Source organism: Mustela putorius, unplaced genomic scaffold (assembly GCF_011764305.1).
Source record: "Mustela putorius furo isolate JIRA1106 unplaced genomic scaffold, ASM1176430v1.1 tig00537350_pilon_pilon_pilon, whole genome shotgun sequence".
NCBI classification, from domain to species: domain Eukaryota; kingdom Metazoa; phylum Chordata; class Mammalia; order Carnivora; family Mustelidae; genus Mustela; species Mustela putorius.
Window position 1 is genome coordinate 21,476,189 of NW_025422471.1, and position 24,256 is coordinate 21,500,444.

The window sequence follows — 24,256 nt, forward strand, 5'->3', positions numbered from 1 at the left end:
TTTGATTCTACAGCTTTGTAATAAAACTTAAAATTCAGAATTGTGATGCATCCAGCTTTACTTTTCTTTTTTTTAAGATTGCTTTAGCTACTTCAGGTTTTCTGAGGTTCCACACAGATTTTAGGGTTATTTGTTCTAGTTCTGTGAATAAAAACCTGTTGGTACTTTCATGGGATTCCATTAAATTTGTAGATTGCTCAGGGTAGTAAAGACATTTGAACAATATTTGTTCTTTCAAATACTGAAGCATAGACTGTCTTTCCATTTCTTGGTGTTGTCTTCAATTACTGTCATCTGTGTTTTTGTTGTTGTTGGAAGTTTTATTTTTTAATTTTAATTTTTGAGTTGACACACATTGTTACATTAGTTTTAGGTGTATAACATAGCAATTTGACAACTCTCTACATCATGCTCACTCACCATAAGGGAAGCAACCATCTGTCACGATGTCATTACAATATTAGTTACTGTATTCCCTATGCAGTACATTTTATTCCCATAACAGGAAGCATGCACCTCTCACTCCCTTTTATCCATTTTGTCCATCCCCCCACCTTCTTCCTTCCGGCAACCATCAGTTTGTTCTCTTTTCACATGTCTGATTCTGCTTTTTTTGTTTGTTCATTTGCTTTACTTTTCTCAGACTGACTTATTTCACATAGTATAATACACTTTTTAAAATTTCTTTTTTTTATTTTATTTTTTCACTGTTCCAAGATTCATTGTTTATGCACCACACCCAGAGTTCCATGCAATATGTGCCCTCCTTAATACCCTCCCACCCCACTCTCCTTCAAAACCCTCAGTTTGTTTCTCAGGGTGTACGATCTCTCATGGTTTGTCTCCCCCTCCAATTTCCCCCAATTTGCTTTTCCTTTCCTTCTCCTAATGTCCTCCATGTTATTCCTTATGCTCCACAAGTAGTGAAACCATATGATAATTGACTCTCTCTGCTTGACTTATTTCAATCAGCATAATCTCCTCCAGTCCCATCCATGTTGATAAAAAAGTTGGGTATTCATCCTTTCTGATGGAGGCATAATATTCCATTGTATATATGGACCATATCTTCTTTATCCATTTGTCCGTTGAAGGGCATCTTGGCTCTTTCCATAGTATAGTGACTGTGGCCACTGCTGCTATGAACATTGGTGTAGATGGCCCTTCTTTCCACTACATCTGTATCTTTGGGGTAAATACCCAGTAGTGCACTACCCTATGACCCTGCAATTGCATAATACACTTTGGGTCCACTGATGTCTTGCAAATGGCAAGATCTCATACTTTTTTATTTTTATCGCTGAATAATACTGTATATATACACCACACTTTCCTTATTGATTTGCTCCTATTTGTTTGTTGTATTCCATGTCTAAGTGGAATCATATGGTATCTGTCTTTCTCTGATTCATTCCACTGAGCATTATACCTTCTAGGTCTACTCATGTTGTCAAAAACGCCAAGATCTCTTTCTTTTCAGGGCTCAGTAATACTCCATTTTGTAATATTCCAATATATCTCTCATCTTTTTTTTTTTTAAGCTTTCATTTAAACCCCAGCTTGTAAACATACAATGTACTACCAGCTTTGGGTACACAATTCAGTGACTCAATACCTATACACAATACCCAGTACTCATCACAAGTGTATTCCTTCATCTCTATCACCCATTCCCTCCACCCACCTCCTCTTTCATAAACAACAGTTTGCTCTCTATAATTAAGAGTCTCCCTGATGCACCTGCATGGCTCATTCACTTGAGTGTCTGCCTTCAACCCAGGTCATGAACTCAGGGTTCTGGGATCAAGTCCCACATCAAGCTCTGTGCTCAGCGGAGAGTCTGCCTCTTCCCTCTCCTTTGCCCCTGGCAAACCACTTGTGCTCGCTCTCTCTCAAATAAATAAATATATATATTTTTTAAAAAGTCTTTTGGGGCGCCTGGGTGGCTTAGTGGGTTAAGGCCTCTGCCTTCGGCTCAGGTCATGATTGGGATAGAGCCCCGCCTCCGCCTCTCTGCTCAGCAGGGAGCCTACTTCCTCCTCTCTCTCTGCCTGCCTCTCTGCCTACTTGTGATCTCTTTCTGTCACATAAATAAATAAAATCTTAAAAAAAAAAAAATCTTTCATGGTTCGCTCACTCTTTTGTTTTCCCCTATGTTCATTTGTTTTGCTTCCTAAATTCTACATGAGTGAAATCATCTGGTATTTGTCTTTTCTGACTTTACTCATTTAGCATAATATTCTCTAAAGCACCATCAACAACATAACAAATGACAAGATTTTGTTCATTTTTATGGCCGACTAATATTCCACTGTCTCTTTCTCTCACATACACACACACACACCTCCATTGTGTGTGTGTGTGTGTGTATCACATCTTCTTTACCAATTCATCAGTCGATGGACATTTCATCAGTGTTTCTTAGTTTTCAGAGTATAGGTGTTTCACATCTTTGGTTAGGTTTATTTCTTGGTGTCATATTATTTATTTTTGGTGCAATTGTAAATGGGATTGTTTTCTTAATTTCTCTTTCTTCTGCCTCATTATTGATATACACAAATGCAACAGATTTCTGTACACTGATTTTTTATCATGGGACTTGACTCAGTTTATCAGTTCTAGAAGTTTTTTGGTAGAGTCTTTTGGGTTTTCAGTATGGAGTATCATGTCATCTGCAAATAGTTAAAAGTTTTACTTTTTCCTTACCATTTTGGATGCATTTTATTTCTTTCCCTTGTCTGACTGTTGTCGCTAGGACGTCCAGTACTATGGTGAATAAATGCGATGAGAGTGGACATCCTTGTCTTATTCCTTATTTTATTCTTAGTTTTTCTCCATTAAGGGTGATATTAGCTGAGTCTCTTGCAGGCAGCGTATAGATGGGTCTTGTTTTTTTTTTTTTTTTATTCATTCTGTCACCCTATGTCTTTTGTTTATTTAGTCCATTTATATTCAAAATAATTACTGACAGATATGTATTTATTGCCATTTTATTACTTGTTTTGTGGTTGTTTCTGAAGACTTTCTCTGATCCTTTCTTGTCTTTCTCTCTTTCATGTTTTATTGATTTTCTTTGGTGATACATTTATTCTTTACAAGTCTTTCTCTTTATTCTTTACTCTACCAGTGATTTTTAATATATGGTTACCATTGGGTTTGTATATAACCTCTTCTGCACGTAGCAGTCTCTATTAAGTTGATGGTTGTTTAAGTTTGAACCCATTCTTTTCTCCTCTTCTCCCCATGTTTTAGGTATATGTTATTATAATTTATATCCTTTTTGTGTGAGTTCCTTGACTGATTTTTTACAGAAATATTCATTTTTACTGCTTTTGGATTTCCTACCTTTATACTTTATCTTTGGTCTCTTCTTTACACTCAACTTTCCCTTTAATATTTCTTACAATGCTGGTTTAGTGGCCATGAACTCCTTTTAGTTTTTGTTCGTCTGGGAAACTATCTCTCCTATTCTGAATGATAGCCTTGCTGGACAAAGTATTCTTGGCTGAGGATTTTTCCCATTATGCCCTTTGAGTATATTGTGCCACTCGTTTCTGATTTGCAAAGTTTCTGTATCTTTGCAGAAAGATCTTTGCAGAAAAAAAATCTCCTGCTAGCCTCATGGGAAAATCCTCTCTTGTTATTGTTATGACAAATTGCAAAGCTTAAGAGATAAAAATCAAAATAATGCTTTTTACTTAGCTTCCATACCCAAACTCATTTGCATATTGATTACCACCACAGATATATAAGCAGATTTTTCCTTTAGATAACTCAAATAAGAAGTTGTCCTGGGGTCAAAAGAAAGAAGGCATCTCTTTTTTAAAATGGCTAGTTTAGGGGTGCCTCAGTGGCACAGTTGATTAAGTGATGGATTCTTGGTTTCAGCTCAGGTTGTGACCTTAGGATCATGGGATCAAGTCCCACTTCCCACTCTGTGTTTAGCAGAGTCTGCTTTGGATTCTCTCTCCCCTACCCCCTCACCTCACACTCCCTGGGGAGGGGGTGCATGTGCAGGCCCGCACTCATTCTCTCTCTCAAATAATTAATCTTTCTTTAAAAAATGTCCAGTCTAAGAAATTTCCTATTTTGATGATGGTCCACATTTTGAGAATGAAATATGAGAATATCCTGAATTATAATAGAAGGACCTCTATGTGTTGCTGTAGTTAACAGAAATGCGCAAATTTTACTTTTTACAATGCAAAAATTGAAATAACTTTAATTTGTGCCATTAAATGTTCTAAGAATTCTCTCAGGTTATTCACAAGATTTCACAAAATAATAACAAGATAAATCTCTGAGATGTTTTCCTTTACCATCTGGTGTCCTCATGTTGAAGAACATTATCAGTTTTACTATATCTGATTTCTATCACACTTACTTTTTTGTGATAAATGCTACAGAGTCCTCTCTCTATATCAGGCAGTTTACGCAGATGATTTTCTATCTGACCAAACACACTGGATTCTGAATGGAGCACTTCAGATACAGCATCTAGTCGAGCATTTATCTCCCTGTGAGAACAGAGTAGTAACAATTATAAGATATGTTAGCAACTCGGAACACAGACATTTCCCACTTTTATGCCCAGCACCGTGACAATAGCTACTTAGAAAAACAGTAAGGGACTCCTCCTCCATGCCTCTGGCCCTTCCTAATCCCTATCATTTGAATCAAAGAGCAGGTACCATACAAGGGAAGTCATTAGCTAGGTGCAGCAGAAACTGCCTCTTAGCTTTTCCATTCCCCCTGGGCAAACACACAGATGACATTTTCCAGTTTCCCTCTGCAATTAGGCAAGGTCCTGTACCCAAGTTGTAGACAATAAAATGTAACCAGGAACAATTAAGCCACTTCTGGCTCAGGCCCATAAAATCATCCTGTGTGATCTTTCACATTGCTCTTCCCTCAGCAGATGTTGGGCTCAGAACAATCTTGGAAGCCACATGGAAGACTATCTTAGCCTGGATCTGTTAGTGGAGCAGAAAATCCATCACTCCCATATTTGCTACCAGCTGGACTTTATATTAGCAAGAAATAAACTTTTGTTGTACTTAAGTCACTGAAACAGGATTTATTTGCTACAACTGCTTGTTTGACCTTGGCTAATAGAATAGGTTCACAATGGGCAACTGAGTTTTCTAGTCTGACTGAAATGACTAATCATATCATTCAAAAACCAATTCATTCAGCCAACCACTTTGATAGAAGATTTGGTGGTGGTGGCTGAACTGACCACCTGTTTGACTGAAATGGGATGAGGCATACCGAGCCTGAGCTAAGACTGGAAGCAGTAACAGAGAGTACAGAAGATAAGACCAGGAGACCAGGGCAGACCAGAGATGCAGTATGGGCCACCTGGGAGAAAACGGTGAGGCTGTCAACTTAAAATAGAAACCTGATTGACTAAATGTGCCCTAAATGGGATGTGGCCCATCTAGCACCTATAAATGCCAAAGGTAGGTATGATGGCCATAACGTATTAAAGACTGAGATAAGTAAGCATACCTAGTAGATGATGAGCACTCAGTAAATTTTTTTTAAATGAACAAATGAGCAAGCAAGCAAAAAATCAAAGAATGAACTGACACTTTGGGCCAAAGGGAAACATGACCTTCTGAATACATGTTTGTCTAACAAAGTTCTGTTGGTACCATACCATCAGTGTCCTCAGAATCCTGCCTAGATGACCATTAAATTGAGAGCTTCCTAATTAATTGAGAGCTTTTCTCTTTATTATCCTTCCAACTACTCTGTGAGGTTATGCCTGTTTACAACATGCATACTAACTTGGTTTCATTTCTAACCCATTTTTCTCTGGCTCATACTCTACTATGTAGAACAGGTATCTGGTTCAGCATGACACAGTAGAACACATCCGAGCTCTGTAGACAGACACACTGTTTCCCCCATTCTTGGTGGGGTGGCCTCTTAAATCAATCCATTTCTTTCCATCTCTACTATCGTTACACTAGTTTAAGTAAAAATTGTTTCTCACACAGACTACAAAGAGAGCTTCCTAACTTTTCCTCCATCCACTTCTATTCCAGTCTCCACATTGTAGCCTGAGTGGTTTTCCAACCATACCTCTGCTTTCACCAATCCAACGACTTGCCAATAATCTTACATGCAAATCCAGATTCCTTCATTGACCCAGAAGACAACTTGTTCCTGCTTACCTCTCAAGTCTCAATTCAGGCTGCTGCCACTCTCTTCCTCTCACTGTAACTTTCAGTTAAACTGAACCTGTTGCATGTTTTGGTCACTCCAAGTTCTCTGACATCAGGGCCTCCTCATTTGCTGCTTACTCTGCCTTGAAGACTCTCGTCCTCTTTTCTACTACCTACCAGCTCCACTTTGTTTGGCAAACTCCTACTTACCCTTCTTCTGAAAGGGCTTTTTAGACTCACCAGACCAGATTTAATCCTCGATCATCCTTTTCCACACAACCCTCTACTGTCTTTCCATAGTGGAAATCGTAATTGTATTTAGTTCTCTGTCTTTTCTGCTGGGCTGTAAGCTCAATGAGAACAGGAATCATTTCTTTATTCCCACAGTTCTGGGATGACAATATATGTTCAATAAGTAGTTCTTGAATTCAATTCAGCTCAATTCCAAAGACTACATATAAAGTAAATCAAGATGAGGTGAAAAAAATAAAAAATTAAATTTTCTTCGCATAGGATTGTTGTGATAAAATAAATCAATGTTTTACCCTAACGTTTACCCAAAATGCTATACAAATATAAAGTTTTATTTTAATAACTCACTCCTGCATAAATGAAAGATAACACCAATTGGAACAGACTAGGTTGATGCTACAGATGGTATGAGGACAGATAAAATAATACCATCTGTGAATGTATAAGACAGCCTACAAAGATAGCTGCTCTCTCAAAAATTATAAAGGTTGTTGGAGATACGGAAAGATAAAAGCAAAAGAGGTTAATAAAAGCCCAAGTCATATTTATGAAATCTTCCAGAAGATTTTTTAAAAAATAGACATAAAACTATAAATTTCTTAGAAAGAGATGAAAAAGGTTGTGCTAAGTTGGTCTGCAATCTGGAAAGGTACTGGCTTTTTATTTTAGCCTAATGACAGTACAGACAAAAGCATATTTACTATGAATCATTTTGGTTTTAACCCGGCCTTCACTGGTTAGGGAGGTAATGGCTCAGAAGTTAAAAATCTGGGCAGCTGACCTCAGTTCAAATCCAGCCTCTACCATTTACCAGTTATTTAGTCTTGCCCTAGTTTCTCCATCTATAAAATGGGAATAATAATAATGGCCTCTAACTCAGAGCTGTACAAGAATGCAATGAAATAATGCATGGTAAACAGTACAGTGCCTGGTACACAGTAACTACTTAGTCCAGATTAACTGTTAATGGTGATCTTTATTTGCTTATACAATCTGTTTGGTAGATACCACAAAGAACAGCAGGAGATGGATTAGAAGGCTGCACTGAGAATGACCAAACGCATTACCGCATTACCGCTGTTTAAAACAGGCAGGAAGAGATTGAAAGGGTGTGCAGCACTGATTACTACAAACTTCTCACCACTGGGGGAGCTACAATTCTACTTTTATCTCCTATCTGCAGATCAGAATGCAAATTACTAAAATGACTTCTAATCAAGTTTTTTTTGTTTTTAAGTTTGCATATCTTGGAACTGTTCTTTACTTGGCAGGAGTAACAAGACTTGCCAAATAACTCTAATAAAACAGTACGTCAGATTACCAAAATAGAGAAAAAATGTTTTGGTGCAATCAATGAGAGATTTAGTGATCTTGACAGTCAACAAAACAAGAAGTAGCATTGTCCAAAAAAAAAAGCAGCACTGTCAACTAGAAGATGATAAAAGAATTTGTGTCAAGATGCCCTATAGTATTCTATAGTTGATTTTACAGCATGACACATCCCAAACAAATGAAAGGAAGACACTTGAGTCATTTCATTCTATATGACAAAAAACAATGGACTTGAGGTCCTTTGATGACAAAGATTCTTCTTTACCACCAAAAGACCCAAGGACTAAAAGTGGGTGTCACTGGAGTCCTTCACATTTAAAGAACTGGGTGATGACGCCAGTATCTGTTGTGTGTGGCTGTCACTCAGAAACACAGCACGTAATCTATAGCTGTTGCATTGTAGGGACATGTGATGAAGTCTGAACCTTGTGGATGCTATTTGTGGAGATGCCTCTACAATCCTAACATAAGGTTACCTGGGTGGGACAGGGGGCAGGAACCGATAAAATACAAACTACTGAGGGGAGGTGGTGTTTTGTTGTGTTTGTTCTGACTTTTCCCTGAAAAGTTTACTCTAAAGACAGGCGATATAAAATGAGTAAATTAAGTTCAGACATTACCATGCTGGCCATGAAATATGGCTCAACTAACTACTTACACAGCTCTCTAACAGAAACATGAGAGTGCCTGTGACTACTTGGATCTCCCTAGCATCATACACATCATTCACTCATTCATCTGTCTCATATGAGAATACTGTGTCATTCATCTAATGATTAATAACAATTACCAAGTGCTTACAAAAGAACCAAATGTAGAAGTAGCATAGGAAAATGAATGGCGAGATGGAGGCTGAAAGTGTGAGAGTGTGACAGCAGGAGCTAGGCAGCCAAGCAGCGAACGGCCATGAGAGGGATGTGGACCACACAGGAGCTGGGACTTTCTCCTGAGAATGGGACCCAATGGGTTACATTTCAAAGGACAGAGGACAGTGGAAGGAAGACTCCAGCGGAGGGATGTTGACAATCTGAACTTGGGTAAAGGACAGAGGGATGAAAAGGCACAGAGTCTGAAGAGATATTAAGGAGATCAAGTTAACAAGAGTTGTGACAGATTAGATAAGGCAAGGAAGGAGGAGGAAGAAGGAATAGCTTGAGTAAAGAGATGCGCTATGAGTCATCCACAAATATCATTATTTTATTTATTTACAAAATACATTCTAAGGAGCTATTCTGAATATGTACCTTGTTGCTAATTATACATCACCCAACAAGCTTTTAAGGATTTTTATTACTCCTATTCTAGTGACACATTATTTTAGGAACAGACAACAATTCAACCTTTTTGGAATATTAAACAGAACAAATTTTCTGACAGCTACCCTCCATTACCAGTTTAGAACATCAACTTGAGTCTTTGAAAAGAGCGTAATATGATTTTTGCTTTTGGTAATGGTGAGAACCAGTACTTTCAGATTATCATTCTAATGAGATTAATTCTAATTCTAATTTCAGATTATTATTGTAATAATAATATTATTCTAATGAGGAGAATTTAAAAGCCAAATGAAATAGAAAAACATGTTCTTAAAAGTATCAAAGAACTAACAAAATGGTAAGGAATGAATATACCAAAATCTAAAAGACAACAAGAACCTAGAGGAGAAATCCAGCCGTCAAAGCCACTTCTACACTAAAGAGACCTGCTGAACAATGAGCTAGACTCACAGTAAAGATGAACTTGCAGCATGGGTTAGCCTCATTTGGATAACCTAAAACATACCAAATGCCGAGCTGAATTAAAATGAGTCCAGCATGGTCATGCCCCCCAAGAACGTGGCAGAACCAAACTAATAGAGAAAGCAACTTCATCCTAGCCCTCACATTATTCTTAAAATAAATCTCCAAAGAATATAACCAGTACGCAAAGATAATCAACCATAAAAAGCAACTAGATGAGTAAGAATCAACAGAAACAAGAGAAAACAGGAACAGACATACAAACTATGATGCTTTGGGCAGGGAAAGGAGGAGTTAAATGAAAAATAAAAACAAAAAACAACTCAATAAATCCAAAAGAAATCACTGAAAGAAAGCAAACGAAGCAGAGAACAGGTGGGGAAATTAGAAACCAAATCAGTTATGTAATTTTTAGGGCATTACAGGGGTCTTCCTTTGCTCTCTGCTCTCTGTAATTTTTTTTATATCTGACTGTAGTGGCTGGCATACAGTTTCCATGTGATTTAGGGAAGTGTGGATTTCTCATGTGTTCTCAAGCTTTGAATCCACTGTGCTTCCTAAACCTAAGGATTCATATCATTCATGAAATATGAGAAATTCTCCTCCTAATAAAGGACTGTCAAAGAGCAATCTCTTTGAATACTATCTCTCTCCCTATTCTAATTTTCCTCTGGAAATCTGATGAGGATTATGCTAGACCACCTAATTCGTTTTTGTCTTTCAATTTCTTATATTCTTTATTGTACTGTCTCTCTGTGCTATACTCCAGAAATTTCCTCAGATATTACCCTGTATTACAGTTATTGCACCTATTCCTGTGTAACCCACCATTTCTAAAAGTTCTATGTGGTTCTTTTTAAAAAACAACCTACTCTCCTTTGATGGCATTTTTGTTTTATGCTCATATTTTTCATCTTTTCTGTATTTCTTTTAACTTTAACTTCCTCTAACTTTTTATATCTATCCTCATAATCTCATTATCTGAAGGTCTTGTGATTCTAATTCCGCTGTTTATAATTTCTGCTCATATTCATAGTTCTTTGTTTCCTTGTCTTTTGCAATTGTGGTCTGTGAGCTTATGGTAGAGCTCTCTCTTTGGGATTCCTAGGAGGCATGGACTGAGGGTATATTCCTTCAGGGAGGGTCTGCGTTTGCTTCTGCTAGGAACCCTGAGGCATGGGACCACTCAAAACAACTTTCACAAGTTGGAAATTGTCAGACCACACAGATAGTACAAATTGGAATAGGAAACCTGAGTGAGAGTGAGACTGGGGTTGAGAATTCTTGGCAAATTTCCCCTCCGTAAAGACTATATGCCAAAACAAACGTTATTTCCTTCTTCCCTCTCTTTAGTGACATTATGATCCTTTGAGGGTCTCACATTACTACAGGCTCCCTAACTTAGACACAAAGCCCTTACTCCAGTTCCCCACAAGGCTTTTAAAAACCCAATCTTTTTGATTACTGATGTCTGCAGAGGCCTAGGGGGGCAACAGCAGCAGCAAAATCAACTCCCATTACCAGAGGGTATTATGCTGAGCAAAATAAGTAAAAAATCAGAGAAAAACAATTATCATATGATCTCCCTGATATGAGGAATTTGAGAGGCTGAGTAGGGGGCTTGGGGGTAGGGAAGGAAAAAGTGAAACAAGATGGGATGGGGAGTGAGACAAATCTTAAGAGACTCTTAATCTCACAAAACAAACTGAAGGTTGCTGGGGGGAAGGGGGTAGGGAGAGGGTGGTTGGGTTATGGACATTGGGGAGGGTATGTGCTATGGTGAGTGCTGTGAAGTGTGTAAGCTTAATGATTCACAGACCTGTACCCCTGGGGCTAATAATACATTATATGTTTAAAAAAAAAAAAAAACAATTCCCATTTCCAGCTTCTTCTTTAATCTGTTCCCTCAGTTTTTCCCTTATCACTATTATTATTTATTAAGATTGGCTATGTCCGAAAATGATGTTTTATGCTTTATACAGCATATCTAGTTATTTCAGATAGGGAAGTATTTTTAATGACATTATAGCCACAGGAAATGAAGTCCTCCCACAGCATTTTGAGGCAATGTATTCTGAAAATTCCCACCGGTAAGGGCGCAAAGAGAGAAAAACAAAACTGAAGAGCCAAGAAGGAAAAGATCTCCAACTCTCCCTTCTCACTCTCTCCTGCATATCTTCTCCTCAGCACAAAGGAAAGCTGCCCTTTCCTGCTGGTCACTCGAACCAGTTTAGACTTCCCTGGAGGCCTGCTTACTACAGAACAAAGCAGAGGCCAGCGGCAGACTCCTGTATCTAAGCCAAGAGACACTGGCTCCTCCATAGGCACTAAGTCAGGGCAGACGCTTGGGTAAGGGGTTCTTGGGGTCACTTTTTTCTTGGCAGCATCAGTTTCTGCTCATACATTCATGCGGCGAGAGGCAGGGGCAACACCAACCAATCTTGGTTCTCAGCTAGGCACCACCTACCGCTCTTCATTCCTATCTGTGAGCAGGACTGTGTCTCACTGGGCTGAGGAAAACCACAGTCACCAAAGGTGAACACTGTGTTGGCAGGTTCATGGCACATGGCAAACCACAAAGAATAAAGAGGGCCTCCTGATGTAGTTCAGGGCAACAAGTTCTGGAGAGTTTAAAATGGTATTTAGTTCTGTTAATACAAATTAAATGGTACAGGGAAGAAATACATAACATTTTATTACTCTGTTATTTAGGCCAGAGTTATGAATTAGAAATAAATCATTAATACTCCAAACATATGAGTTTACTAAAATAAAAGTCATTTAATTATTCAAGAGAATGAACTATCACTAGAATGTACTTAGTGCTTTAGAAAAATTACACAAAAATGTAATCAATAGTCAGGGATCTATTTCCTAACACCAACAATTTTCAGTTTTGCTAATTTCAATGATTTATGTGATTTAAATACCAAGAATAACCTTAGCATGCTTAATTCTACTTTAATATGCTTAATACTATTTAAAGTTTTCTAAAAATTAATTTGAATTTAAAAAGTATTCTTCATTTGCTCTAATTGTGCTACTGAGCTATACAGCATGTAACGGGTAAGAATTTTATCTTAGGTACGAAAGCTTTCCCTATCTGCATCTCCTGCTCACTAGATTATACCTGGACCAAATTAGATTAGAAACTCCTTGACAGTAGGAATGCCTTGTCACTGAGATAGTAATACAAAATTTAATGTAACTATCTTATACTATTAAGGGAAACAAGCAAAGAGTATTGTGTATATTATGCCCCATCCATGTAAAAAGGGATGGAGGACTATATATTCCTATTTATTGTTTATTTTTTAACACTGAAAGTTTTGGGGTGCCTGGGTGGCTCAGTCATTAAGCAGCTGCCTTCGGCTCAGGTCACGATCCCAGGTTCTGGGACTGAGGCCTGCATAGGGCTCTCTGCCCAGTAGGAAACGTGCTTCTCCCTCTCCCAATCGTCTTGCTTGTGTTCCTCCTCTGGCTGTGTCTCTCTCTGCCAAATAAATAGATAAAATCTTAAAAAGTAAAAATAAAAAAGTAAAACAGAAAGTCTCTGGAAAGATACACAAGAAAATAATAACCATGATTATCTAATAGGAACTAAGCAGATGTGGGTCAGGGATGAGAGACAAACATTTCAATATATTATCTTCTTGCTTTTTTTAAGATTTTTTTATTTCTTTGAGAGGGAGAGAGAGAACACGAGCTGGGGGACGGGCAGAGGGAGAAGCAGATTCCCCACTCAGCAGGGATCCCCGAAGCAAGGCTCAGTCCTAGGATGCTGGGATCACGAACTCAGGACACCAGACACTGGGATCACAATTCCAGGACACTGGGATCATGACCTAAGCCAAAGCCAGATGCTTACCAGCTGAGCTACCCAGGCACCTCTCTCTCTTTTTTTTTTTTTTTTAATTTAAATATTTTATTTATTTATTTGTCAGAGAGAAGGAGAGAGAGAGAGAGAGCACACAAGCAGGCAGAGAGGCAGCCAGAGGCGGAGAGAGAAGCAGGCTCCCTGCCGAGCAAGGAGCCCATGCGGGACTCGATCCCAGGACTCTGGGATCATGACCCGAGCCAAAGGCAGCGGCTTAACCCACTGAGCCACACAGGCGTCTCCCCAGGCACCTCTCTTTTTCCATTTTTAAGCTCTGCAACTATGTAAAGGTGTTGCCTATTCAGAAATTTAAATAAGTTCATCATTTAACTGTGTAAAAAAAAAAAAAAAGTACAACACAGTTGAAACAACAATACAAAGTTAAAGGAAAAATAGCCCATCTCTGGCAATAGACTGCTAGGTATTCATTACATATGTCTTCTTCTTCCTTGACAAACATTTGTCAACCTCCCCTGCAGTTAAGTGAGACCATCAGAATGAGTTCTAGTCAAGGACATGTAAGCAAAAATGATATTTGCCACTACAAGACCTGGTAAGCCAAAAATATGTCCTCCATGCTCTGTCCGTTTCCTCTGGCTGGATGTCAATGCCCAGGCTGACCTCAGAAATCACATGTTTAAGACTGAATAGCCTGTGGAGTTCCTAAAAGCCTTTTTGAGGAGTTCCAGCTCATCCTCAATATGGCAAGACCTTGGACTGTTTTTGCAAAGAAGATAAAGAAGAAATCCATTTCCACTATTAGAGCTATAAAACTGCATGGTGGTTTGTTGTTTTTGTTTTTGTTTTTGCTGTTGAGAAGACAGTTTCTCTAACCAATGCATGACCTTCAGTGTTAACATGTTCTGAGTCAGTCAGAACATGAGGCTGGGTTTCCTAAGGTCCCAGGACGGAGTCAGGCTTAGAGCATTAAATAAATGAAAAAGGTTGTGATCCAAGCCCAACCACACAAAATGACAGAGCTCATTTGCTAAAGGATGCGTCATTCTGAGAGGGGACTGACAAAGACACTACCTACTCACCAGTGTTCCTTGCAAATTCTCCTCATGGTCCTGACTGCAGCTACAGGCGAAATATATAACACAAGTATGGACTAGACTCAGGAGACCTGACCAGACAGAGTCGGGCACCCGACAGTGGCCCCCAGCCTCCACCCAGTTAACACAGAAAGCCTCCAGCTGGGTCACTGACCCCTGTCTTTATTTTAACTGCTGTTAGCATATCCTAATGTAAGACTAGATAATGATTTATTTTTCTACTCCCCTATTAATAACTAGGTTGCTTCCAGTTTTGTTTTGTTTTTAAAGATTTGTATTTATTTATTTGACAGACAGAGATCACAAGTAGGCAGAGAGGCAGGCAGAGAGAGAAGAGGAAGCAGGCTCCCCGCCGAGCAGAAAGCCCGACGTGGGGCTCGATCCCAGGACCCCGAGATAATGACCTGAGCTGAAGGCAGAGTCTTAACCCACTGAGGTGGGTGCCCAGGTGTCCCTGCTTCCAGTTATTTGATGACAAATTATAATCAATTATAAAGACCACAGCTATTTTCCTGAACCACATAAGTGATGCTAGGAACCAGAGCAACTCTTTCTATATACTGTCTCATTTGGTCCTCACGACAACCCTGTGAACTAGGTATTAGAGCTCCCACTTTACAGGTAAAGAAATAGAGGGTGTAGCAAAATTCATAACTTGTACAAAGTGACACCTGGATGGGGGAAGCAGAACCAGAGGTCAATGGGGCACTTGGGTGGCTCAGATGGTTAAATGGCTGCATTTGGCTCAGGTCATGACCCTGGAGTCCTGGGATAGAGCCCCACATCGGGCTCCCTGCTCAGTGGAGAGGCTGCTTCTCCCTCTCCCTCTGCCTGCTGCTCTACCTACTTGTGCTCTCTCTGTGTCAAAACAAAACAAAACAACAAAAACTAGAGGTCAAGTCCTAATAACTCCCTAAGTATGCTTCTAGATGGGCCCTATGTGCTAGCTGGATTATCTTGGATAAATAACCTGGTCTCAATATTCCACACCTACAAAATGAAATAATAACTATCTTTGAGGATAGTTGGAAGAATTAATAGACATATCACAGACTCAAAAAATGCAACATGGACATCAGTTTTCTGTGCTGCCATTTTCTGTCCACTCCCACACACAGCCCACTTAGAGAGTAACACATCTTACCTCGAAGCCCTCAGCCCTCTCCCTTCCCACCACGGCTACTTTTCTCTCCTCGACCTTTAGATCTGGACCTCTGCTCCTTTCTACCTAAAGATTTTCCTTACTCTTTCTTTCCCACATACAAATGTCTCTTTCTGATCCCTAAAATGAGCCTAACATTTTGTATAAATACCTTCACCTGAACAGATACAGACCAGAGTGCTTTTCAAAAATAAGACCAATGATGATTTTTCAGAGTACTGTACTTCAGGCACAAAATTACAGAATGTTTGCAACTTAAAAAATTCAGGGTTCTTTACAACATCACTTCAGATGTTGAATAAATGTGTAACACATTTAAATGATAATCAAAATACTTGTTTCCATCCAAGAGATGAATATATTCAATCTGTTTGCGCCAAAAAGGAAAAAAAGATGAAATTATTGAGCATACCTGTTATGGGTTGAATTGTATGAACAAAAAATACATGGTGAAGTCCTAAACCCCTGTGTCTCAGAATTTGACCTTAGTTGGAATCAGGGTAATTGTAGATGTAATTAGTTAAGACAAGGTCATACTGGAATATGGGAGGCCCCCAATCCAATATGATTACAACCTTACTGAAAGACTGTCATGTGAATAGATATGCACACAGGAAGAACACCATGTGAATGTGAAAGCAGACAGAAGAGAGAAGCATCTAGCAGCCAAGTGATACCAAAGACTGCCAGCAAACCACCAAAAGCTAGGAGCAAGGCACAGAACAGCTTCTCCCTCTGAGAACTCAGAAAGAGCTGTGAGACAAATGTGTGTTGTTTAAGCTATCTAGTTTGTGATATTTTTTTTACTCCCAGCAAACAAATACACTATCTAATCTGCCCATTACGGAATTTAAATTATATAGGCATGGCCTTAAAGAGTCATAGGAAAATCACAGTGTATTTATAATTTTTCTAATTTTAATTTCTAATTGAATTCAATTTCTAATTTCAAATATTTCTAAGCAAAAACATTCCAGTTCAGATGTGTTCAGAGTTGTGAGAATGCCCCAAGGCATTCTTACCTCAATAAACAATAAATAAACTTCTACACAATACTTAAAACCAGCTATGGCTAAGGTGGCAAGATGGCCCCATCCCATCACTCAACCTGGCTTTAGTTAACTAAGTCATGTGACTTATGCCAAGGAACTTCTATTTACTACTAATTCCACTAAGAGTTGATGAGAATGCAAGACACAGCCAAACAATTTCTGCCACTGTTAAGTGTTAATGTTTTCATTCCTGACCAAGCAACTGTTCCACTAAAACAAGGGGTTTTTCTTAGAAAAATAAACTCTGACAGAGGAGTGCCTTTATTTTCAAAGCCCACTTAGAACCCTAAGATTGTCAAATGGATTCATTTACTCTTAATTTCTTGATCATCTATTATATTCAAAGCACTAGAAGCCCCCAATTCATTCTGTGTGGATTAGTGATGAAAGGATAAGGGGCTGAACAAAATTGAGGTGAGTTAATTTTCTATGAGGAAAAAAGGAGAAAAAGAACAACTTCTCAAAGGAGACAGCTGAGTCAGGTCCTGAATGACTCATTATTTTAATAATCCATTCAATAAATATTTATTGAGGGGTGCCTGGATGGCTCAGTCATTAAGCACCTGCCTTCGGCTCAGATCATGATCCCGGGGTCCTGGGATCGAGCCCCACATCAGGCTCCCTGGTCAGCAGGAAGCCTGTTTCTCCCTCTCCCACTCCCCCTGCTTGTGTTCCTTCTCTCTCTATCAAATAAATAAATAAAATCTTTTAAAAAATAAATATTTATTGAATGCTACAAATGAAATACAATTTAGTGGGAGATAAATATCAAACAAAAACAAACAAAACAAAACAAAACAAAAAGATAACTCCTATATGCTAATGAAGAATGATACAAGGAACTTAACTAAGATTAGGCAATTAGAGAAAATCTCTCTGAAGAATGATACTTTAAAGGTGAGACTGAAAAGAGGAGTCAGAACATGAAGACTGAAGAGATAAAGAACACTCTAGGTAGAGAGCCACCAAATGCAAAGACCACAAGATGAGAAAAAGCTCTGGGTTGCTCAGGAACCAAAGAAAGGCCAGAGTGACCAGAAGACGATGAATGCATGAATGCAGGGGAGAGTAAGACAGAAGAGTCATGAGAGAGAATTTTAACTTTACGTGAAGTAGAAGCCTAATGGAGAGTTTAAGGGAAGGGAGAGGATGAGAGTCTTTATCTTGAAAAAGAAATGAGTTAGGAGGATACTGCACCTGTCCAAGTGAGGACTAATGTAGTTTAGATCAGGGTGGGGTGATGGTGGTGGAGATGGCAAGACACACACGGACTCTGGATATATCCTAGAGCTAAAGGCAACAGGACTTAGTATTAGATTGGACATGATTGTCAAATAGGAAATGTCCAGGATAACTTCCAGGTTTCTGGTCTAAGCAACTTGTTCGGTGAAGTGCTGGTTCCTGGAATGGGAAGACCAGAAGGAGGAACAGGAAGCTTGAGATGTCTGTGATACACCTATTACATAAACACATACAATATGTGTTTATGAACCTAAACTGATAAGCCTGGGGAACAGGAGAGAGTAAAGACTAGAGATGCAAATCTGGGAGTCACTGACATTTAGTACTTACAGTCACGGGAACGGGTATGTTCATAGGGGTAGGGGCAGGAGACAGTGAGAAGAGGAGAGGCAGTGAGGGGAGGTTTAGGGAAGGAGGAAAGCTTGGCTCCTAAGGTTTAGTTCTTTGAAACACCCACATTAAAAGGATACGCAGAGGATGAGCAGATAGCCAAGAAAACTGTGAAGAAGCAGGCAGCACACGAGAATGGAAACAGAGAAGAGTACAAGTTTCCACTTTAGACAAAAGAAACAGACCGTACAGGGGCGCCTGGGTGGCTCAGTGGTTTGGGCTGCTGCCTTCGGCTCGGGTCATGATCTCAGGGTCCTGGGATCGGCCCCGCATCGGGCTCCCTGCTCTGCAGGAAGCCTGCTTCCCTCTCTCTCTCTCTCTCTCTGCCTGCCTCTCTGCCTACTTGTGATCTCTGTCTGTCAAATAAATAAATAAAATCTTTTAAAAAAAAAGAAAAAAGAAAGAAACAGACCGTACAAAGGTCCAGAAATAAATGACACCTCAGTGTGTTGTGAGAACTGCAAACTGTAGGGAGCAAGATAATCAGATAGACATTTTCTTTAAAGTAATCAACTGGTAGTGCAGACAGAAACAGAGAAGGGTAAGACCAGAGGCTTGGAAATAGTGAGTTCCCTCAATAAACAAAAAAACCTTTCATGAAAAAGGCTTTCATCTGCCTTCCTTTCATAAAAAGTGATTTTACGAAAAGGCAAGATCATATAATACTACCTCTTGCCAGAAATCCAGTGTTTTCACTATTGAACCAAATAATCCATCCACTAGAAGGGAAGGGACTGACTTCTCAGATTCTGCCCTGTGGTTAATGATACCCTGCTCTGTATATGCGTACACATATACATGCACATGTGGGGGACGGACGGGCACACACACACACACACACACACACACATACACACACACATCTTCACTTCCAAGAAGTCACTGTCTCACTAAAGGACATGCTTTGTTTCCAATCTGTTTCATTCAGCATTCAAATGGAGTATTTTCTGAGGCAGAGATGTCCCAATAGATGTGAACATAGAGCTGCTGCAGATAATGTGACCAAGTCATCAGCACGGGATCTACAGAAACCATGACCCCAGGTGGGATCCTAAGTAGCACAGAAAGTGAGAAGAGGCCCCAGGAGAGAGCCCTGGGGGGAACGTCCATATTTAAGATGCAGGCGGAAGAGGTACCCACAAAGTAAAGCCACAACTTATTTTTGTTTACTATTTTAAAACACAGAGTAGACCACCAACACTTGAATCTTTCTTCCAAGATGAACAAATCTTCCTTGGAAATTAATATTTTGCCTGAAACAATATTTTAGAGACTCATCCCATACTACCCAACGTTTTCTTTTTCCCATTTCTTCCAGTATTAACAAAGAGAATTTGTATTATAAGGCTTTTAGACAAAACCAAAAAACTATGTATGGTATTTATATATAAAATTGACAAGATCATATCAACTCAAAGCAGCAGAAGGAATTCAGAGGCAGAACCTCAACAAATGAATTCAATATAATTTAATTTTAAAAGGTCTTAGGACGAATTACTTGCCAATGTGGCATTCATTTATAAGAGGAAGACAGAGAACTACAGTGAAAAATCTTCCCTAAACTTGGAGAACTGATAAAAAGCATAGGTCACAACACATGACCTATTTATAAAAAAAACAAACTCTTAAATATAGACAACAAACTGGTAGTTGCCAGAGGGGAGGTGGGTGGGAAGATAGGTAAAATAGTTTGTAAGGGGGATAAAGAGTACCCTTATCTTGATGGGCACTGAGTAATGTATAGAATTGCTGAATCATGACATTGTACATGTGAAACTAATATAACACTATATGTAAATGATACATGGCATATTTTCTATCACCCTTCCTGGGAAAGTATGATCCCAAATGTTACATGATTCAGCTCCTACAAAGCATACAATATGGTCTACTGAATCTATCTCAAATTAATCCTAGTTAGAGAAAACAAATTTAACAGAAATAAAAATTTTAATTTACATTAAAAAGTCTGCTACTGACTCTGTTTCTGCTGAATATTTTAACCAAGCAAATAAGAATATAAGAGGTGCTATAGTTGCTTAGGTAGACGTCTTTACACGCTTTCTGCAGAGAGCCATCTTGTCTGTTTTTACTCCCCAGGGCATTCTTTCAGTAGTGAACCAAGGAGACACAGTTGACCCTTAAACATTGTGGGTATTAGGGGCGCCGTTCCCCAGACCACATTCAAAAATTTGAGTATAACTTTTAACTCACCCAAAACTTAATTACTAATACTAACACTAATTATTGCTGATCAGAATCCTGATAACATAGCCAATGAACATGTATTTTATGTATTATATACATATATAACATATCATAACAAAGTAAGCTACAGGAAAGAAAGGGTTATGCAAACCACAAGGAAAAACATTCACGATACTATTACTATTCTGTATCAGAAAAAATGCGCATACAAGTGGACTTGCACAGTTCAGACCTGGGTTGTTCAAAGGTCAAATGTACTTCCATTTCCAGAATGTCTTCTTTACCCAGTCAGTTTCCCCTTTTTGAAGGTCTTTACGGTCAAGATAGAAAAACTGGAGTGACCCGCTAAAATCCTGCAGTTTCTGGAAATGATCATCATCACAAGAGTGTCTTAAGCTTCTTACTAGCACCAACAATACGTGCTGTCCTTTGCTGAAGACGACTATTCAGGTGGCTCAGTGTAATATGCAGCCAAAAGGGAGGCTCTTGTGTATTTTAAAAGTTACAATGTATACAAGGCCCCCAGTACAGTGCTTGCCATGTAAAAAAGAGCTCAAAAGTGGTAGTTAGGGTTCCTGTCTCATCTTACCCCTGAGGGCAACCCTGTGAGGAGGCAGTTTACCATTTCAAAGATGAGAACATGGCAGGGGGAGGCAGGCACACAGGACGGGACACAGGACGCAAGGACTTAGTGGGCTGACTCACTCAGCTGACAGAGCAGACACACAGCAGTTCTAACAGCACACACACACGCTCTCTGGTCTAGCTCTTTAGGAAGTGGTTCAGAATGGTTAAGTGCCTGCTTGCCTCTGGAGTCAATGCTGTTTTTAAACCTGGACTCAACTAGCTGTGAAGCATTAAGCAAGTTACTGAAGCTCTGAATCTGTTTACTCATCTCAAGGACCTATCTCAGAAGCCACTTTTGAGTATTAAAGAGTGGTACAAGAGTAAGAATGCAATAAATAATGGCCTTCATTCATTCAGTAAACATTCATAGGGCTTCAATTAAGGGACAGGTCAGAGTCTCCAAATTTATCTGTGTATCAGAAACATCTGGGGAGCACTGAAAAACTCCAATTCCCAGCCCACACTGGAGACCGATTAAATCACACTCGCTAAGGGTTTAGACACCGGCATCAGCGTCTGCGAAGCGCCCTTGGGTCCACATCAGTCCCAAGGACTGCAAGGAGCAGACAAGCCCGGGAAAAGCTGCATTTTAGATTCAGCAAAACTAGGTGCTCCTAGTTTACTCATCTACCTTCCCAAATGTCTCATACCTGACCCCTCCTTCGGATCCCTACTATTCTGGCTTTAGCTCAGGTCCCTCAACCTCTTCATGAACTTACTAACTTGCTCCCCCTCACCACTTTGTTCTATCCCATGTACAAGCTCAGCTCTGATCCTAGCACTCCCATGCTCATATTCCTTGGATTAACTTTGCCTGGCTACCAATTCAGGCTAGCCTTCAAAGCCCTACACGAAAGAAAGTGGCCCAGCTCTTGAACCCTCTCCTCCCTACTCTCTTTTTTTTTTTTTTTAAGATTTTTTTTAAAAATTTATTTATTTGATAGAGAGAGATCACAAGTAGATGGAGAGGCAGGCAGAGAGAGAGAGAGAGAGAGAGAGATGGAAGCAGGCTCCCCGCTGAGCAGAGAGCCCGACGCGGGACTCGATCCCAGGACCCTGAGATCATGACCTGAGCCGAAGGCAGCGGCTTAACCCACTGAGCCACCCAGGCGCCCACCTCCCTACTCTCTTATGCTGTGGATTTCCCAAACTGACTGATAACTCACTTTCCCTGGACACACCCCATATCTTGCCATCTGCAAGCCGACTCACTCCTGGGGACAAAGGAAACAACCTCACAATACTAGATAGTGTATTGCCAGATACGAAATAAAATCTCCAATTTAAAATTCCTTTTTTTCCCTTTATTTATTTTTAGTAATCTCTACACCCAACGTGGAGCTCGAATTCATGACCCCGAGGTCAAGAGTCCCCACTCCTCTGAATCAGTCAGCCAGATGCCATAAAATTCTGTTCTTTTAACTATGGTAACCTTGATTTTAAAGAGGCTAACATATTTAATTTCACCACTTTATATAATTTCAGATTAAACACACAAAAAACAATTCCCTTTACCTTAGTTTAAGGAGTGGCTGGGTCACCCATTTCTTTAACTTCCGTCTCCCAAATGAAGTTTTAGTATGGTCTAAGACCCAAAGTAAACTTCCTTTGGTTTTCATGTCAGTCTAAGAAAAAACAGAAGAAAAGTTTTATTAACTAGACATTGCATTTGTACCAAAACTGCTAGTTGCTCACGTGCCTTAATTAGTCCATATATCCCAATTTTAAATGTTACTGACGCCTATCATTAACGTATGACTCATAAAAGGTGTTCATTTAATGTTTGATGAACGCCATGTGCACATGAACACACATACAAGATATAAAGTATTGATATTTGCATAGAAAAGGGACAGTTTTATGTGTGCTTTGGGTTAACTAAGAATATTCAGAAATCTTTTAAAATATATGTTTGTCCTAAGCATTTTAAAAGTACAGACTTTTCTGCCTTGGGAAATACATTGAAGATAATTTAATTTCCTTTGGCAATTCAGTATCCTTCCCGGCCTCTGAGTTCTAAGGGCTGATGTTCCCATGAAAACAATGAACAAGTAAAAGGTACCAGAGATGGAACTAAAACTGAACTGCACTATAGGAAATTCACCCTGGAAAGATTTTATTTTAGTCTGCTTTATTAAATCCTCAGTAAAAAATTATGCTCTGCTACTTCCAAGTTGAATGACTAAAAAAACTTTAACTAGAGATGGTAGGTAATTTTAACCAAGGTTTCACTGTATGACAAAAAGTCAATTAATAGGTTTAAATCTTATTTGGAACATAAAATTGCTTTCACCTAAGTTTTTTTCTTTTTTTTAACTTTTTTGTTTTCCTTCAAGTCATCAAGCAGGTACTTCCAGAATACTCCAATGTACTCAGATGTAAAGGTATATTCAGACATGGTCCCTCCCTTATGGTACTTATATCCAAGTGTGGGAGAAATGACACATAATTAACACAAGATGTCACTTGGCAGAAATTAACTAAGGCAAGACAAAAGCTGCCAGGCCTTAGCAGTTTAAAGCAGAGCACACACAGAAGCCACAGGTCACAGAAGGCTCCCCTGAGGATGAGCTGACTGACGAGGGCAGTCCATATCAACAACAGCACCATTTCTTCAGAGTCAAGAGCCCCGCTAGCCTCCGTACAGCAAAGGGTCCAAAGAAGAGGACAGTGGGTGGAAATAATTTTCCAATTAGTTCCTGCATCACTGAAGAACCAGGCTCAGACAAGAGAGGAAGGGGTGGGAGGTGGGAGGGAAACAGTTATTTCATTGCTCTCCCTGATACCCAGTCCCACCCTCATTACCCCTCCCACTGCTCCATAGTAAAAGAGGCCAGTTCAATTCAAGTGCAAAGACAAGCCAAAGATGTGAATTCTTAGCTTCTGTTTCTATAATGGCCCAAGTCCTGACAATGAAAGAGCTTTTAAGGGTATGTTTGCCTTAGGAATTTATTTTCAGAGCTGACTCCACAGCAATAGGATTTGAATAGGAAAGAAGTGGCAGAATTAAGCTAGCTAGGAATGCCAGGACCTGTGTCTTCAGGGTCTGACTACTTGCTCTTCTTCATCCAAGAAATGTCCTTTTCATTCTACTACTCTTTTCCTATTGGGCAATGTATACAGAGTTGATGAGAAAGATCTGTGGGG

At 39.4% G+C, this 24,256-nt stretch overlaps 1 protein-coding gene across 1 annotated transcript in view; it reads right to left on the reverse strand.

Moving 5' to 3' along the window:
* MSH3 (mutS homolog 3) overlaps positions 1–24,256 on the reverse strand; it is a 180,670-nt gene that overhangs the window by 82,923 nt on the left and 73,491 nt on the right. Inside the window, 2 exon segments of the mRNA XM_045074386.1 lie at positions 4,385–4,517; positions 22,625–22,734. Coding sequence (XP_044930321.1) covers positions 4,385–4,517; positions 22,625–22,734 — 243 coding nt within the window.